This window comes from Ovis canadensis, chromosome 18 (assembly GCF_042477335.2).
Source record: "Ovis canadensis isolate MfBH-ARS-UI-01 breed Bighorn chromosome 18, ARS-UI_OviCan_v2, whole genome shotgun sequence".
Lineage (NCBI taxonomy): Eukaryota > Metazoa > Chordata > Mammalia > Artiodactyla > Bovidae > Ovis > Ovis canadensis.
The window spans coordinates 26,570,384-26,590,311 of NC_091262.1; the positions used below are offsets into that span (position 1 = coordinate 26,570,384).

The 19,928-nt window shown below is 46.2% G+C and overlaps 1 protein-coding gene across 8 annotated transcripts in view; it reads right to left on the bottom strand.

Moving 5' to 3' along the window:
* Positions 1-19,928, bottom strand: part of CHD2 (chromodomain helicase DNA binding protein 2) — a 112,877-nt gene that overhangs the window by 4,932 nt on the left and 88,017 nt on the right. For all 8 annotated transcript variants that reach the window (XM_069559321.1, XM_069559319.1, XM_069559325.1 and 5 more), the window contains 4 exons: positions 16,246-16,424; positions 14,191-14,290; positions 11,407-11,620; positions 5,392-5,638 (listed from right to left, as the gene is read on the bottom strand). In XM_069559321.1, coding sequence (XP_069415422.1) covers positions 5,392-5,638; positions 11,407-11,620; positions 14,191-14,290; positions 16,246-16,424 — 740 coding nt within the window. The remainder of the gene's footprint in view (positions 1-5,391; positions 5,639-11,406; positions 11,621-14,190; positions 14,291-16,245; positions 16,425-19,928) is intronic.

Consider the following 19,928-nt stretch of genomic DNA (forward strand, 5'->3'; position numbering starts at 1 on the left):
TGTGATGTGTGATGAAAAGTGGATTTTACAAGACAGCCAGGGACAACCAGCTCAGGGGCTGGACTGAGAGCCAAGCCAAACCCGCACCAAGAAGAGGTCACGGCCACTGTCTGCTGGGCTGCTGCCCGTCTGACCCACTAGAGCCTTCTGAACCCCAGCGAAACCATGACAGCTGAGAAGTATGCTCAGCAAGTCAGTGAGATGCACCAGAAACTGCTACACTTGCGGCTGGTATCGGTCAACAGAAAAATGAGCACGATTCTTCTCCACAACACCACCTGACCACAGGTCACACAACCAATGCTTCAAAAGCTGAATCAATGGACCATGAAATGCTGCCTCATCTGCCATATTCACCTGACCTCTTACCAACTGACTACCACTTCCTTCAGGCATCTCAACAACTTTTTGTAGGCAAAATGCTTCCACAACTAGCAGGAGGCAGAAAATGCTTTCCAAGAGTTCACTGAAGCCCAAAGCACGGATTTTTATGTTACAGGAATAAACAAACTTATATCTCATTGGAAAACATGTGCTGATTGTAATGGTTCCTGTTTCAAGAAAGATGTGTTTAAGCCTAGTTACAGTGATTTAAAATTCACAGTCTGAAACCACAATTACTTTTGTATCAACCTAATATATACAGTGGAGTATCACTCACCCATGAAAAGAACTGAAGTACTATACATGGTTCAATGTGAATGAATCTCTCAAGCATCATGTTAAACATCTGAAAATGCCAATCATAAAAGGCCATATATTGCATGATTCCATTTATGCAAACTACCCAGACTAGTAAGTCCACAGAAACAGCATGCAGAAGGCTGGTGGCTGCCGGGAGCCAGGCAGAGAAAGGACGGAGTGGCTGCTCAGCGGGCAGAACGTCTCTAAGGTGATGAGTGTGTCTGGGAACTTGGCAGAGGTGGTGGCTGCAAAACATAGTAACTGTGCTAAATAAATGCCCCCTAACTGTTCACTGTAAAATGACTGATTTCTGTTATGTGAGTTTCACCTGGATGAAAAAAGGAGGAGGGGAGAGGATGGGAGGGAGGGAAAGAGAGACAGACTGCCCAGGTTCCAGCCAAGATGGAGTAACAAGGACCATACCTACTGCTGAAACAGTCAGAAAGGGACAAAATGTGTGGACAACGGTTATCAAGACACCAGACGTCAGGAAAGAAAGAAGAGCACTCCTTACAGGATGAGAAACAAATGAGGCGAGTCTTACAAGCACCCAGCTCAGCAGAAGCCCAGGCTTCCCGAGATGGGGCAGGGCATCAACGCAGCTGGAGTTCAAGTGTAGTGCAAGAGAAGAAAGTTCTGCAGAGAGAGGAGCTCAAAGATCAGCAAAGGTGCTCCCTTGGGTATCTAGCTGGATAAGGCTCAGGCTGTGTTGAGAAAACTACCCAGGGGCCAGGAGGGAAGACAGAGAAGGGCAAGAGATGCTTGCGCCCTGTGCTCACGCAGGGCTGGAGCAGTGCCTGCTCGCTTCTCACCAACCAGACTGTGACCCTCCGCTCCAAGGGGCACTGGTTGAACGGCATGAGGGGCCTCGTCTCAGCGGGGGAGACCATGCTTCCTACCCCCAGCACTGCTCCAGTTCTGCCTCGTAAGTCCCACCAGCAAGATCTTAAAGAATCAAACTGTTCCCAAGTAACTAAACTGCTTCTGGGCAAAACTCCAGAACATTTATAGGAAGACAAAAATATCCAGCACTTAACTAGGTACCTAATCAAAAATTATCAGGCGTAGAGAAATAAATGCAATAAGCAAATGGGACCTCATCAAACTTAAAAGTTCTTGGATAGCAAAGAAAACCATAAACAAAACAAAAATCAACCTACGGAATGGGAGAAAATTATCAGCAAACAATGCCACCAACAAGGATTTAATCTCCAAAATATACCAACGGCTCACACAACTCAGTAGCAAAAAAAACAAACTGTCGAAAGATGGGCAGAGGGACTTCCTTGGGGTCCAATAATTAAGGCTCATGTTCTGGCGCAGGCAGTGCAGATTCGGTCCTTGGTCGGGGAGCGAAGATCCCATGTGTTGCATGGCCAAAAACCCAGGACACAACAAACTCAGTGAAGACTTTAAAACAATGGTCCATATTAAAAAAAAAAACAAAACCTTAAAAAATGGGTAGACTTAAGTAGATATTTCTTCAAAGAAGACACATGGATGAAAAGATACTTAACGCTGCTAATTATTCAGTACAGTTCAGTCGCTCAGTCGTGTGTGACTCTTTGCGACCCCAAGCATCGCAGCACGCCAGGCCTCCCTGTCCATCACCAACTCCCGGAGTTCACTCAGACTCATATCCATCGAGTTGGTGATGCCATCCAGCCATCTCATCCTCTGTCATCCCCTTCTCCTCCTGTCCCCAATCCCTCCCAGCATCAGGGTCTTTTCCAATGAGTCAACTCTTCCAATGAGGTGGCCAAAGTACTGGAGTTTCAGCTTTAGCATTATTCCTTCCAAAGAACACCCAGGACTGATCTCTTTTAGGATGGACTGGTTGGATCTCCTTGCAGTCCAAGGGACTCTCAAGAGTCTTCTCCAACACCACAGTTCAAAAGCATCAATTCTTCAGCGCTCAGCCTTCTTCACAGTCCAACTCTCGCATCTATACATGACCACAGGAAAAACCATAACCCTGACCAGACGGACCTTTGCTGGCAAAGTAATGTCTCTGCTTTTGAATATGCTATCTAGGTTGGTCATAACTTTACTTCCAAGGAGTAAGCGTCTTTTAATTTCATGGCTGTAATCACCATCTGCAGTGATTTTGGAGCCCCCCAAAATAAAGTCTGACACTGTTTCCACTGTTTCTCCATCTATTTCCCATGAAGTGATGGGACCAGATGCCATGATCTTCGTTTTCTGAATGTTGAGCTTTAAGCCAACTTTTTCTCTCTCCTCTTAGAGAAACACAAATCAGAACTACAATGTATCACCTTACACTGGTCAGAATGGGTGCCATTAGAAAGTCCACAAATAACAAATTGTCGGAGAGGGTGTGGAGAAAGGGCACCCTTTTTTACATTATTAGTGGGAATATAAATAAATAGAGCCACTATGGAAAAAAGTATGGAGGTTCCTTAAAAAGCTGAAAACAGTTGCCATATGATCCAGCAATCCCACTCCTGGGCATATATCTGAACAAAACTCTAATTTGAAAAGTTACACACATCCCTATGTTTGCAGCAGCACTATTTGTAATAGTTAAGACACGGAAACAAATGTTCATGGACAGATAAATGCATAAAAAAGATGTGGTGCACATATACAATGGAATATTAATTTCCACTATAAAAAAATAAGTAATGTCATTGGCTGCAATATGGATAAACCTAGATAATAGTATAAGTGAAGTCAGAAAGAGAAAGATATCACATGGGATCACTTTGTTTACATGTGGAATTTTAAAAAATGATTCAAAGAAACTTATTTACAGAACAGAGGCTCAGATACAGAAACACTTCCAGTTACCAAAAGGGGAAAGGGCGTCGGGGAGGGATGAATCGGGAGCGTGGGATTAGTAGACGCACACTGCTATATGCATGAGAGAGAAGCAACAAGGCCCTACGGGACAGCTCAAGGAGCTATATGCAATATTCTATAATAAATCAAAATGGAAAAGAATATGAAAAAGAACAGAACCAGGAAAATAAGACCTAGGGGGAGGCAATAAATCAATCCATTGAAACTGACCCAAATAATAAAATTAGCAGACAAGGATAGAAAACCATTTTTAAATTGTATACCAGATTTCAAAACGTCAACGACACACATGATTAAAAGGAGACAAAGGAACAGAAACTATCCAAACGAAACAGAGAAGACAAAACTAAAAACAACAGAGCACCAGTGAACTGTGAGACAAACGTGGAACTGGAACCTTCACAAGAGTGAGGAACAGAATAAAGTAGTCAAAGAAATAATCGTAAAAAAATTTCCAAACTTGATAAAATGATAAATGGGCAGCTCCAAGAATTCCCAAGCACAAGCAACATCAGGGAAAATACACCATGGCACATTATAATCAAATTGCTAGGAACCAGTGGTGAAGAAAAAGACGCATCATGCAAAGAGGAATAAAGATGGCAGATTTTCATCAGAAATGATACCAGTAGAAAGCAGACGAACATCATTAAAGCACTGAAAAAAAAGTGTCAATCTATAAATTTATACCTGTCAATCTATAAATGTCTACCCAGCAGAAAATACTTCTGATAAGTGAAGACAAAATAAAAACTTTTCCAGACATACAAACGCTAAAAGAATTTATCACCAGCAGACCCATGCTAAAACAAAAGTCCTTCAGGCAGAAGAAAAATGATGCAATATGGAAATACAGAGCTGCATAAGAGATGCAGGGCAAATGCCCACTGGAGCCAGACAAGAGGAGGCAGAAGCGTGGGGGTGAGGGGCACAGACCGCCTAACAGAGGCAGCTGCTGCTCAGCCACAGCTGCTATCCTAAAAGCAGCCTGGGGTCACCAGCTCTTCCAAAAACAACGCGCGACATGGAGATGTTCATATGAAAGTTTCCTACGTTAAATTCAAGGTGCAGCCAGAGCCTGTCTTCAGCTTAGGGGAACCTGAAGCTCCTAGGAAGTTAAAATATAGCTAAGTCCTGAAGTTAAAGAGAGATAAAACCTCTTTAGCCCTTCCCAACTCCCACAACTACTCTCACAGAAGCTGGCTCATCATAACATGACATCATGGCTGCAGAGAAGGGATGCCTTGGAAAGGCTCTGAGCCTTGAGCTGCAGCTCCTGGCGTACCACAGGCTGGGTCCCACTTGGGGTACCCAGAGCCTAGTACAGACCTTCACCATTCTGACAGCTGGTTCTACTATTTTATGGCTACCCATTCTCTAGACTTTCTCAGAGGAAGGCAGCAAACTCTTCCTACACAAGTGTGATGATGAAACCACAGGTGGCTCCCTGGCCCCGTTAAAACCTGTAACGTGGCATTCGAGGCCCCTCCACCACCCAACCTGTCATCTTCGGGGTGGACACCCCATCCTAGGGGCCCATCCTTGCCCTGGTCCTGTGACGTCTATTCTTTCTCTCTCTCTGCTTAACTGACTCTTTACAGCACAAATCAAACCTCCCCGCTTCCTCAGCCCTCAGGAAAAACTGAAAAACCCCTTCTTTCGTCCATCCATCCCGCGGCACTCAGCATCGGCTGTGTCGTTATTTCTCCCCAGCACTCTGAAAATGCCGGGACGGCAGACCAGTGCACCAGACTTGGGGCCAGCGCACAGTAAGGATGAGCATCTGACGGGGAAGAACGTTAAGTGTGCACTGCTTGTCCCTCCCCTTCTAGAGCTGACGCACCAGGCAGAGGCCAGGGCCTGGAGCCCGAGGCCCCCACGCACCGGTCATAGTAGTCCCTGTGCCCCCGGTGGTCTCGGTCGCTGCAGTACTGGTCGTAAGGCCTCTTTCTCGACAGGCTGTTGGGGCGGTAGCTCCCTGAGCGGTGGGCGTCCATGTGCCGCCGGTCCCCGTAATGGTGCTCCTTGTACCAGTGCTGCTCATACTGATGGTGCCTGTCGCTCCCCCAGGGCGGATTGCTATTGCCACCACCATAGTTGAACTTTCTCTCCCTCTGCCAGTCGCCTCGATCTGCAAGAAAATAATCATCTCATGACTGCCAGAAATGGCTGCATTTCACTAAGTTTAAACTGGAAAGGGCTGACACATGCGGCAGACAGACGTTCCATTTCCTCCTCCTTGGCCTCTGTGCTGCTGCTTATCAAACAAGTAATGAGTCCTAACATTCTTTGCCAACATGTTTAAGGCAAAAGAAAATTTAACACCTTTCTCCTTCTGCAATCTTAAAAACTGCTGCTTTTTGTTTTTCCCTTTTTTTTTCCTTTTACTGCTTTTCAATCTGCTTACCTTCCAATCCAGGGCAGACGCTCAGAATGAGATCTCACTAAAGCAAACAAAACCCAACAACAACAAAAACCCAACACCAAGCAATTATTTGGGAAAAGGCACTGCTGAGTTTCACAGCCACAGGTAATCCTCCTGTTTATACCTCTAAGGTTTATTTACCTGCTGGTACCGTCGGCTATGCTTGGCCCCCAGACACTTGCCAGACCATACCTACCGAGGCTACTCTTCTTCCTCAGCCTACACCACTTCCTTGCATTCTTCCTGTAAAAAGCGATTCCTCTACTCTGGATTCTGTAACTCTCAAGATGGGAGCCAAACTGCAGTTTGTTTGACATTTTGTAAGTCTCTCTTTTTTCCTGAGGTGAAGAATCACACTTATGAATCATAAAAGACAGTGAAAACACAGAAGTCCAGGAAAGGAGGCTCAACTGGATTGAAATGTGGTCCCCCAAACATAGAGCCGCTTGGAGCCTCTCAGTGTGACTTTAGTTGAAAACAGGTCTCTGAGTTATAATGAAGGATCCTGACTGGAGATCATCTTGGATTTACATCAGGCCCTAAATCCAGTTTGGGACAAAGAGACACGTAGAGGAAGGCCTCGGAGAGAGGAAGAGAGACTGGAGCAAGGCAGCCAAAGCCAAGGCCCCGCGGCCTGCTGGCCCGCACGGCAGGCCGGGACAGTGTGCCGAGCGGGCTCTCCCTCGCGGCCTGCTGGCCCGCACGGCAGGCCGGGACAGTGTGCCGAGCGGGCTCTCCCTCGTGGCCTGCTGGCCCGCACGGCAGGCCGGGACAGTGTGCCGAGCGGGCTCTCCCTCGTGGCCTGCTGGCCCGCACGGCAGGCCGGAAGAGTGTGCCGAGCGGGCTCTCCCTCGCGGCCTGCTGGCCCGCACGGCAGGCCGGGACAGTGTGCCGAGCGGGCTCTCCCTCGCGGCCTGCTGGCCCGCACGGCAGGCCGGAAGAGTGTGCCGAGCGGGCTCTCCCTCGCGGCCTGCTGGCCCGCACGGCAGGCCGGGACAGTGTGCCGAGCGGGCTCTCCCTCGCGGCCTGCTGGCCCGCACGGCAGGCCGGAAGAGTGTGCCGAGCGGGCTCTCCCTCGCGGCCTGCTGGCCCGCACGGCAGGCCGGGACAGTGTGCCGAGCGGGCTCTCCCTCGCGGCCTGCTGGCCCGCACGGCAGGCCGGGACAGTGTGCCGAGCGGGCTCTCCCTCGTGGCCTGCTGGCCCGCACGGCAGGCCGGGACAGTGTGCCGAGCGGGCTCTCCCTCGCGGCCTGCTGGCCCGCACGGCAGGCCGGGACAGTGTGCCGAGCGGGCTCTCCCTCGCGGCCTGCTGGCCCGCGCCGCAGGCCGGGACAGTGTGCCGAGCGGGCTCTCCCTCGCGGCCTGCTGGCCCGCGCCGCAGGCTGGGACAGTGTGCCGAGCGGGCTCTCCCTCGCGGCCTGCTGGCCCGTGCTGCAGGCCGGGAGAGCGCGCCGAGCAGGCTCTCCCTCAGGCCGCACACAAGGAACCCACCCTACTGCCACCTCGATCTCAGAGTTCCACCTCCAAAACTGACAGAACACATTTCTGTTCTTTTAAACCACCTAGTTTGCACTACTGTGTTACAACAATCTCAGGAAACTAACACAGAGGCTTAACCAGCAGGAACTCTGTGGCCTCACGGAACACCCATCTTCCTGCTACAATTTGTTAAGATCGAAGATGTGCCACCAACTAAACCTCTCTCTACTCATTCTGTTGGCCTTCTAGTGTTTTTCTACAAAGGCAAAGAATCATTCCATCAAGGAACCTGTTTGGCTTAGAAATTTAGACCATCAAAATAATACACAGTCAACCAGTGGCTTAAATTCATTGCTGACCGAGGGTGGAGCAGGCCAGGGGACCAAGAAGTAAAAACCTTGATTATTCAACCAAAGAACCAACAAACAACAAAAAGACACACCTTCACAACATGAAAGGATCATCTGAAGCCATCTTCAAATAGAAGATGAAACCTTCTATTTTGAAATAGATGGTTTCAAAAGGATGTCAAGGTATGTGGTATAGTAGAGATGCTTAAAACTCAAACCAAGTCATTTATTTCCAGAGAAAGTAAACAGTGCTTTTCTTCCTTGAACCCTCCATGGGGTAGGGTCACTGGTTGGGAAGTACTGACTATTAAGGAGAGGGGTGAGAAATCCAAAGTTTTAAAGACTATGAGTTAGTTTAATAAGAAGGGTTCTTTCTAAGAATCAGAATATAAAATCGGTGACCTCACAGTCTAATCCCAAGAGGAAAAGAAACCCAGTAAAACTGATAAGACTGCATCTAAGAACATGGAAATATTTTCCAACCATGTTATTGTATAGTCATTCCTTACCCCACCAATAAAATGGAGATCAATTAATTGAACTAAGATTTTTAGGATGAACAGATATGGAACTTCTGCTTCTAGAAGAGTTAACAGCTGCAGAATTACACCCTGCCAAAAACAATTAGAAAATGCCAGATAAACAGAAAACAATCTGCTTGAAGACATCAAAGAGCAGCCCAAGCAATAAAGACTAGAAGGGATAAGATTCCGAAGAGCTAAAACCCAGAGTTGACTTCTGCGGGAGTCACTGCAGTGCACTGGGGAGATCTGTGATTCTGAGCCTGAGCAAGAAGCTGAATATCTGGGCTTTTCTCAGCAGAGAACCACTGCTGGAGAAACAGAGCCACCAGCAGAGCCCTTGGTGGTCTTTCTACGCTAAAGGGACACTGGAGACTTGAGGGACTCCAAACACACAGCCAGTTTTCCCCTACAACGCTTGCTGAATCTGCAGGGAGCGGAAGGCTAAAAAGCTAAGCTAGAGGCTTTCTGACTAGCGGAGCAGCTGAGGGCGGCCCAGTGCCAGGTAAACCAAGACCCGAGTGTAACAGCAGCCAGCGGGGAGGGGCAGCGAGTGCAGCAGGCCCCCTGCCGAACACCCCGGAGGGCCAAGCCCCAGAACGGGGGACCAGAGGAGGACCAGGTCACTCAATGGTGGCAGGGATCACCTCCCACTCTGCGTTATGGGGGAGAAAAGAGTAATCCTCTCTGGGGCAAAGTGATATCATCTAGAGCTTGTACAATTTTTAAAACACAGTGCCTGCCATTTAATCAATCAATTAATCAATCAAAAATAACTAGGCACGCTAAATGACAGGGCTGTATGACTGAAAACCAAGGGGTAAAAGAAAACACACAAGATGGCTCACAGTAATTCAGATATTAGAGTTAGCGGACAAGAATCTTTAAATATCTACAATTAATGTGTTTCAAGTAAGAAGAAAAGATGGAGAACATCAATTTTTCTAAAGGCTTGAAAATGTTACTGGACGCTGAGAATGTACTTTAAAGAAAGAAAGTCAATGCAAATCCTAACACTGAAGTTTAAAAAGAAACTACAATGAAATCAAAGTTTACTTCATTTTGATTATAATGGAACATTTGACTCTGTAAAATGTAATACTATGCTTCCATATATACCAGAGGCTCCCAGTCTTTTTGGCACCAGGGACTGGTTTTGTGGAAGACAATTTTTCCATAGACTGGGGAGAAGGTTTGGTTTTGGGATGATTCAAGTGCATCACACTTATTGTGCACTTAATTTCTATTTTAACATCAGCTCTACCTCAGATCATCAGGCATTAGATCCTGGAGCTTGGGGGCCCCCCTGATATGTCCTATATTTTTTTAAGATTTTGTTTTATATGCTTTTTTCTTTCTTATTACTTTTCTCTTTAAAAGTAATTCATGTGCATTGTAACCAGAGAAGTAACAGATAAGGAGAAATTAATTTCCTCCAATCCTCCCACATTTTACCAGCCTAGAAGAAAAAAAAAAACAAAGAAATGGAAGTGTTAATTGCTCAGTCATGTCTGACTCTTTGGGACCCCATGGACTCTATCTAGCCCACCCGGCTCCTCTGTCCATGGGATTCACCAAGCAAGAATACTGGAGTGGGTTGCCATTTCCTTCTCCAGGGCATCACTCTGACCCAGGGATCAAACCTGGGTCTCCTGCATTGCAGGCAGACTCTTTGCTGTCTGGGCCACCAGGCCTAAGGTAATTGCTGCTGTGTGTGCTTTCACATCTTTCTCTATGCTTATGCAACACATTATTCAAGTATTTATGGTGGGAAACAGCTTGATGGCTCCTCAAAAAGCTAAAAACACAGAAGTATCACATAAGCAAGCAAGTCCACATTCCTAGCTATACATCTAAAATAACTGAAAACAGGCACTCAAATAATTGCATACAAATGTGCACAGCAGTACAATTTACAACAGCCAAAAAGCAGAAACCCAAAGGCCAATCAACTAATGAAAGGACAAACTGTAGTCTACCCGTACAATGGTGTATTATTCAGTCACAAAGATGAATCAAGTACCGATGCATGCTACAGGGACAGACCTTGAAAACCAGATGCCTAGTGAACGGTCCAACACACACTATACGAGTCTGCGTGATGCTTTTAACACAGAGAATCCAGAGTAAGTAAATCCACAGAGACTGTGGTTGTCGTGAGCTAGGAAGAGGGCAAAATGAGGCGTGCTTTCTCTCTGGGATGATCGAAATGCTCTGGCACTTGACAGAGGCGGTGGCTGCACAACAGCACTGTGAATGCTCTATGTGTCACTAAACTGTTCATTTTAAATGGTTACATCTCTTTACATTACGTGACTTTCACGTTAGTAATGCTAAACATATAGGCCACAGAGATTCTGTGGTTCTTGCTGCTGCTTTTTTTCCTTCCAATTTTGACTTTTTTCTATAAAACAACTCATTTTTTTTTTAACAACTGCTAATAATACAGAGTATAAGTGCCCTATTATTCATCTAACTATCTTTCTATTAGTGGGAAGTCAATTTATTTCCAGCTTTTTGCCATTATAAGGCTACAACAGCACCCTTATCATACACATACGTGTTTGCTTTCCTACAGGACAGACTCCCAGAAAATGGGCCTCTGTATTTAGATACTCCAGACTGTTCTCTGGTGTAGCAAGTCACACTCAGGAATTTGTGTGAATTTCACCCTGCAATTTTTGCTAATCTGAATGGGTTAACTTATTGTTACTTTAATGTACATTTCCTTAGTGGTGATACTGTTCATCTTGTCCTACAGGCCATTTGAATCTCCTCTTCCAAATGAATTCTCCATTCCTAACCTTTGCCCATTTTTGTATTTGGTCATCCGGCTGTTATCGATTCATAAGCGGTTTTTCAATATTAGCAGTTTTTCCATTTAACTCTCATATACAATGTAAACGGTTTCCCTCCATTTGTCTTTTGTGTACTTGTGTGGGTTCTGTTCTTCCTGAAGTTGAGTTAAGTCTTTCAGATCTTTATTTCATGCACCATTTCACTGAGAAGAAAAGGAAGCCGATAAAGTGACAGGAAAGAATAAAGCACAGAGGCCGGGCTCCTGTCTCTGGAAAAGAAAACAGTTCTTTTGTCACCTCTTCTTAAACCTTCTCTGACGACGCACCTGCATTACTGAAGTGTCTCTTGTTGGGGTGACTGTAGTTGTCTCTCGGGTGTCCGTGCATCTGCGGGCCATGAGAGGCAGGCAAATGAGGCTTCTGCGGGTGAAGGTTGTGCGGGGTGTGGGACTGAGACATCAGGGAGTCACGGCTGGAACCCGAGGCCTCCGGTCGAAATGGTTTCTTACCACCAATCACATCCTCTTTCTTCTTCTGCTCCTGGAGAGTTAAAGGAAACCAAAGACCCTCAGGATCCCAGGCGCAATTCCCAAGAACAGTATAAAGGTCATCATCACCTTTAAACATTTCCCTCTTCATTTCTGACAAGTCCCTCTCGGATTCCCTGCTGCTTAATACCTTAGGGAAAAAATGCTCATAAATCCTCTGAGCTCCAGCGCATGAAACCCTCCCAGAGCTCTACCTGCTGCATCTACTAGCCCCTCACTGTAAGGAAGCCAGTCCCCATGGCCTGCGGCTGTCAGAACCTGGGCCGGGCTGTTGGCTGTCGCTGCCTGGGCTGAGGAACAGGTGCCAGGCTGTCAGCCCTCCAGGAGGCTGCTCCTGGGCCATGTGAAACCAGAACCACCAACCCCCGACTGGTCCAGTGGAAACTGGTTCCCATGCCAAAGTCATCACACTAAACATCTATCTAAGTAACATCACGTCTCTACCACACAAATGAACTATTCAAAATAAAAACATCAAAAAATATAGTAAGGAAAAACTAAGAAATGTGAGGTGACGTAAAATCTCAGCGCCAAGGGAACTGCTGTTAATACTTTGGTCCAGGATGTGGTTACACAGGTATTCACAGTAGTCCCCCAGCCCCTGGGTGGTGCGGTCCAAGGCCTGAGGCTCAAGGCAGCGCTGAATCCACGTGCACTGCGTTCTCTCCAGCACACACACACCTGTGGCACTTTACGAAAGGCACAGTAAGAGGACACCCAAATGGCCGGCATCACCACGCCTGGGCTTTGTGGCTATCATCAAATAAAATAAGGGCTACGTGAAGACAGCACTGCAATGCCCTAACAGTCGACCTGACGGCCAAGAGGGCCACCGATTAAGTAACACACAGGCAGTGAGTAGCCTGGGCGTGCTGGACAAAGGGATGGTTCACGTCCCGGGCAGGACGGAGCAAGACGGCACAGGATTCCACCACGCTACTCACACCCGTGTGTAAATTACAACTCACAGATTGTTTATCTGGAATTTCTACTTAATATTTTAAGACCATGACTGACTGTGGGTAACTAAAACTGTGGAAAGCAAGACCACAAAGGAGGAACTCCCATCTTGTGTGTGCGTGCACATGTGCGTGTGCGGTTTTTTAAACAAAAGTATTACTTAACATTCTTTTTCCAGTTAACGTACTGTGAAAATCTTATGTGAAAATCTTATGTGAATACTTACTGAATATTACTATAATATTATACTTATGGCTGAATTGTCCCTGATATGGATATATGAAGTCATTTCCACATAAACATATTTAAATCCCTAATTATCTCTTTCAACTAAATTCTTAGAAGAACTGCATGTTTTAGTCTTTCTGTGAATTTACTGAATTATCCTCCAGAAAGGCTGTGAATGTATACAATAACCCCAACTAGCAGGACCACTAGTTTCATTATCACCTTCATCTAACGTCTGATAACCTGATTAATGAAGCCTTTACCCTTTACGTCCTATGTCCAACTTCCACTTATCCTAACTTCCCCTCTTTCCTCAAGTGCCTTGCCCAACTATTTCATTCCGTACTGGGGCTTTTCCTGACTAGTCTTTCATAGACTTTTCACAATGCATAAAGTTCACGCTAACATTCAGCAAAAATATTACTGTAGTATTCCTGTACATTACTGTTCTAACATATTTTTCCATGTGAAATTAAATTATAAACCACTTGATGGTGCTGCTCCACAGCTCAAAGCAGTGCTGGCACAGGACACGTGCATGGAACAGGTGACACTTCTGAGCACCGACCCTGCGCCTGGCACAACTCCGGCTGCTGACGACCCGGGAGAGAATGGGCACCCTTCAGCCCGCAGGCCTCCACGGAGCGCACAGGGTGGTGAAGCAGGTGCTGAGCATTCCTAGACTGGCCCTACGTGGCTAACTGGGGGGAGAGCCCACAGGGCAAGTCAGCAGATCTGCAAATGGACACACTTGAACAAGGAACGCTGCCCTGCAGCATCAGCCAAATATCTTCGTGCCCATCCCCCGCTACCGGGCAGCATGTCCTGGGCACCTTTTTGTGTCTGCTCCTTTATGCAAGTGGTTGGGACCCTGTGTGCAAACGCTAGAGGGACACCAAGGACAAACAGCCCAGAGAGAAGAGAAAAGGCAGGCGCTGCCCACGACGTCCTCTTTCAGGAGCCACACTGACAAGCCACCGTTAAGACATTTGCCTGTGGAGGGAAGGGCCTGGGGAATAAACACCTCCAGGACACAGGAACACAGAGGAACAGGCCCTCGTCAGAATGTCGGCCCTGTCTGGCTGCTGTACACTGGCGCGATCACCCATCAGGTCTCAGCCGACAGTCTGACTACTTGAGGAGTGTGTGGACAAACTGCACGGCTAAGACAGCAGAAGAACCCAGCAGGCAAGAGCCGAGCCGCAGCCCCCCCGGGCCCAGGCCTCCAGCTGTAAAGTAAGAGCAGAGACCCCGGGCCCTTTCCAGACCACAACCTACATCATCTCCTGAGGCAAAAACAGTAATGAGGGAATTTTTTGGCAGAACTGGTTTTTATCTTGTTTGTATGAATTAGGCTTAAATTTGTATTTTTACCTCTTCTTCTTGAGATCTTTTCTTATGAGCCATCTTATATAACTTGTGCAATTTTCGAGCATCAAATTCTGTAAACTTGGAAACAAAAATCCATAGGTTCCTAAAAAAAAAGAAAAAGAAATTTTTTCTGGTAAATTATAAAATTTTAAAAATAACCATTCTCTTTATGGATGGCAAGTTAATTGATTTTGTTATACTTGGAATACTTCCCAAATATAAAAAACAGAAATAATCTTTCAGGTCTTGGCATCAATAATACACCTTCAGAAGCTAATTAATGTCAACAGAATTGGACTGAGGGATCTGGAGACAAGAGTTCTCGCAGCTAAAACCCCTCTAACTTCCTTCCTGACGCCTATGGCCTCAGGCCTAATATCTCGCCCACCTCTGCTCCCCCTGGGCCCTCAGGCAGTCTGCATCACCACCACCTCCGCAGGGACCAGGGTGCAGGCAGGCGTCTCTGCACCGCTGCCCCACCCTTCCCCTCAGCTGTCACCAGTACAGCCTGCCATCCCTGCCTTCACAGCTCCAAATGACTGCTCCGCTCCGATCCCACTGTGCATGGCACGACTGTCAACAGGGGAGTGGCTGGAGAAGCAGTGTGGAGAACACGGAGAAACAGGTACCTTCGTGTACTGGAAGGAAAGGCGCGCATCCTTGCACGCGTCCTGGAGAGCAGCCACACCACGCCACGCAGTGCCGCTCAGAGAACCCTGTCCCGCTCCTGACCAGTAAACCTGTGGCCGCCTTCGGAAAGGCATTTACCTTTCTCTCTTAAGCCTTCTGTAGCAGCACTTCAGTCATCTTAACAACCTGCTTTAAACCCTAAGAGCCACTTTCAAGGCTTTGTTGAAGCCTGAGAACTCTCCCCTCTAAGCAGGTCCGCTCTGCTCTCCCACGCCGGCTCGGTCTACCTGCCTGCCCCTTGCAAGACTTCCCTCCCTGACTGCTCCTCTGCACGGGTTCCTACCTTCTTCGAATTCCTACTAGACTTGATCTTCCAAGCACCACTTCATGAGGGACAGTTTCTCATGAGTGGGCAAGGAATTACTTATGAACCACAGCAGGCCAGGACCACAGTACCCAGCGCATCTGAACACAGACTGGCCACAGTGCCCAGTATCCAGCCGAGCCTCATGGAACTATATGCTGGGATGATGAGCTTTTGTTATCTTTCAACAGGGGTTAAGCTGGGTAAAAAGAGAGCCAGATGGCTAGATACAGGGATCCAGAAGCTGGGAACAGTCTAAGAGGAAAGTCAAGTCACATTTCAAAACTTAAACGTTCTTTTTTCACGGCTGTGAAGCATGCTATGAATAGCATCATGACAGAGGTTTTCTTAAATCTCCTTTTCACTCAAAAATCCATCCACTGACGTTAGGCATATTACACAAAGATAATTAACTGTGAAGCATGAGTTCAGTGTAGCTGTGGAATATAGAAAGAGCCTTCAAGTTACAGTTTTTTTTTGAGAAATTGCAGGCACGTTTTATAAACATCAGAAATGAATTATAAATGAATCTATGTAAGTCAGGATGCCTTACAAACTGAAGTTCTGGATTAACTGCATTAATCCAAATTACTACTCGAGTTCTTCAAGTATATTAGAGAGAAGAAAACTCACAGCTCTGGTGGTTTTTTGCCTCCTCTTATTAGCTGATACATCACTACCCAACAAGTTATATTATCTCTGACTATTAACCTGAAATGGGTAGAGTAGTGAAATTATAGATGCTTTCTAACCCGTCCAGGTTCGAAGACTGAGTCTTTATTCCGAGGACAGGCCAGCAAATCCAGTATCACAGTATTTCTCTCATAAAATAATATCACCATCCTACCCAGTCAAGACTGGTCTCAGAGGAACAGGCTATTTCAGGAAAAGAAAACTGAAGTCTGCAGGCATGCTGCCAACCGTCGACTTTTGCTGAGAAAGAATTTTTTCATTAGGTGGCTGTGTCATGGTGTGTAAAACAGAAGCAGAATGCCTGACACACACACTCTGTCACCAAGCCCGAGCAGGCAACGCGGCGGGCAAGCGAGGCCACGGCGGCTCACCTCCTCCACAGCTTCGTGTGCTCCTGGTCCGAGTAGGCTTTCAGGCACTCGGCTATCCGGTCCCCGATCTTCAGCAGGCAGCTCCGCGTGTGCTCCAGCTGCTCCTGCACGCTGAGTCCCTTGTCCGGCTTGTCCAGCTGCTTCAGCGCCTTCTTCACGGGCCGCATCCGCTCCTTGCACTGCAAGGGAGGAGAGACATAAGCCCTCCGCACCCCGCCTGCTGCACCCTGCACTCCCAGAGAACATACAGCCCCCCTCAGGCCACATGACCACTTGTGGAGAAGCAGGGAAAGAAAGGCAGGGCAACAAGGAAAAACGTTCGAGTCGGAAAAACTTCAGGCTCTGGTCTCGGCTCCACCACTCAGAGCAGTGGCATCCACACCTTACTTCGCCTCCAGAACACTGCTGCTTCCTCATCTGCCAGAGGGGCATTCGTGACGCACATCAAACGTGAAGCAGAACTACAGACCTAACCTGAAAACCGGGCACCACAAACTGCGTAAAACTGCAGGGTGAGATATTTACAAGTCCTTCAGGCTTACAAGAAACTGAGGGAAAGGCTTCCAGACAAAGACAGTGGACTGAACACAAGAAACTTTTTCTCCCTGTCTCCATCCACTAACACAACAGTAAAGGAACTGACTTCAGAAGAGACAAGCCCACAAAGACAAGGGATATCACAGCAAGTGAAATCACTTAACAGATACTTAATAGAGAGCTGAGAGCCAGCCCGATTTATGCTGCAAACTTACTCCCCCAAAGGCTTGCTAGGTATCACTGGCCGTAGGGGTGAAGGCTGAAAACAAGGAATCTTTTTTTTTTTTTAAGATTGCCTAAAAGGAAGAGATACTCAGATTCATTATAGACACGCACATCTTTGACTGGGCTAGACAGGCACAGCTGAGAGGCAAGGCTGCTGCACTGAGAACACCACTATATGGAACACATGCGCAGTATCTGCGTATTAGATGAGCCACCAACCAGCTTGGTTTTTGCTTTTTTTTGCCTCTCAGATTCCAGAATGAAGAAAGCCAGGTCTTAATTCTCCATCAGGAGAATTGGAGGATTCTTGCGCCTAAAACCTGACCACCCAAGAGCAAGAACCAAAAGATGCTGACCACCCCACTGAAGTTTTCTGAGGAAGCAGCCCAGCCAGATCACCCTACGAAGAACACTCTCAGAGCCGATCAAGTGCCACCCACATGCTCAGAGGTTCCAATCCGAAGCTCAGTCCTTACTCTTTAATATAAGAAGACAACCCAGGAGCAGCAAGCCATCTGAAAAAAATCGAACACGAATGATGGAAAACAAATCTAGGAGAGATACATGGGGGGAAAAGAGCTTGGAAATAAAATAGCAAGAGAAGTGCAAGCCTCAAAAGAAATTATGGCATTTCCCCTCAGAAAAAAGCCAAGGAGATCCCCGAGAGACATAGGATTGCCTAAGTGGAAACAATTCAAGATAGTATCAGGGACCACTCCCAGAGTCCAATGTCCGAAGACCAGGATAAAACTAAGAACTGAGGAGGAAATCATCACAGAGTAAGTCAGGAGCATTTCTATGACCTGTACGGCATGGTTGTCAGCCACTAAGCACCCAGTATAAGGAGCTAGTAAGGCACATGTCCATGTAACTGCATGACAACAAAAATCCAACACACTCCCATCACTCTGTGATAATCTCCACAGCCATACACCTGAAATATGCTTCTCAGTATATATTTAAAGTTTTAAAAAGGACACAAAATAAACTGGAAGATACCTATAATGACTGCAACACACAAAAGATTAGTATCATGAACAAGATTCCTATAGAAAAGGTAAGGACTACCCGTAATCACTTTTAAAAATCCAGATGCATATCAGAATTATCTTGAAGTTTTTTGAGAAATACAAATGCTCAGGTATTGGGGCGGGGGGCGGGGGGGAAGGCACGGACATAAAAGTTGTCTGCAATAGGCAAAAGATATGAACGGGCAAGTCACTGGAAACACAAATACCTGGCAAATATGAAAATGAATGTTCAACACCACCACTAGCCAATGTTTTTACACCTCTTAGATTGGCAGAAATCAAGAAGCCAGAAATCACCAAGTGTTTCCAAGACTGGGAAGCACCTAGAACTCACTCATCATTAGAAAGAGAGCAAATCTTTACGATTGCCTCGAAGATGAATTCTACAAATCTATAAAGCAGGAGATGTGTAGACCCAAAGAAACACCCAGCTTTTCTGCACAAGCTACACACTAGAGAAGCTACTACACACACGTATGACGACATATTTACAATTTCACTGCAGCCTATTTGTAGTGTGAACATTTGGAAAACCCCAATGTCCATCAATAGGATAAAGAATGAATTGTGGAAATCATAAAACAGTAATAGGAAACACTGAAATCAGAGACACAATTAACGTGAATAAATCTCAAAAGTGTGCATGCTGAAGCAAGGTACAAGATACACGCCGTGGCATTTATCAGCAGGTTCCAGACCTGGGAAGCAGCAGTTCATGCTGTTTATGGACACTCGGGAGGATGTGCAGTGTAACGGGAAGAACCCACACCCTTGGGTCAAATCGCCTGGGTCAGATCCTAGCTCTACCTCTTAACTCTGTGAAAAAGGACAAGGTACTTAACTTTCCTCACATTATTTTTTAAGGGGTAAAACAGAGATAGTACTTACCTCACAGGTAGTCATGGAGAAAATACACAGAAAGCACACTAACAACGCCTGGCTGATTATGTGAGCCATTACTGTCTTTAAAGATACTAAGTAGTAAAACTCTGAAGTCACACATGAGAACGATGACACATGAGAACCGCATCGAATTTAGAATTGTGGTCACTTCCGGGCAGGACACAAACCAGGGCCAGAAGCTTCAACTTAACAGTCTGAGCCTTAAAAAATTCAGACCTGACAAGACTTTATGGCACCTCTATCAATGCCTATTATTATTTCTGAAGATTTTCTGCATGTTTAAAAGATATCATAATATAAAAACAAGAGTAAATGAGCTGGAATATATAAATGCGATTTCCTTTTTTTTTTTTAATTCAGGTGCAGTTGATTGATGCTTCCTTTGTAGCTCAGTGGTAAAGAATCTGCCTTCCAGTGAAGGAAACGCAAGTTTGCTCTCTGGATGAGGAAGATCCCCTGGAGAAGGAAATGGCAACTACTCTAATATTCTTGCCTGGGAAATCCCAAGGACAGAGGAACCTGGAGGGCTACCGTCCAAGGGGTTGCAAAGATTCAGGGATGACTTTAGCGACTAAACAAGAACGATAAACAGCTGATTTACAATATTGTGTAAAAGCCATTTTTAAAATAGTATGCTACCACAGAAGCATTAGTTAATGATTTTCTCCTATAAATATTCGGTTAAGGAAGAACCAGAAACAGATCAGAGAGCTGGTTGTGTAATTAATTCATTTACTCACTTACTGAGATACTTCTATCATCTACACTTACTTTAGAAGACATAGTACTTTCCTTCAGAGAGCTCACAGGAAGAAGAGTAAAGAGATTTAACAAGATAAGCGTGAAGAGAAAAAAAAAAATACACATATGCATATAGGTTTTTGGGAACACAGACACACACAAAAAAGGGTAAAAAGAGAGAAGACTCTTACAGGATGAGGTCACTGCTGCCCCAGAGCAGGAATATTCTGAGAGTTGGAAGACCAC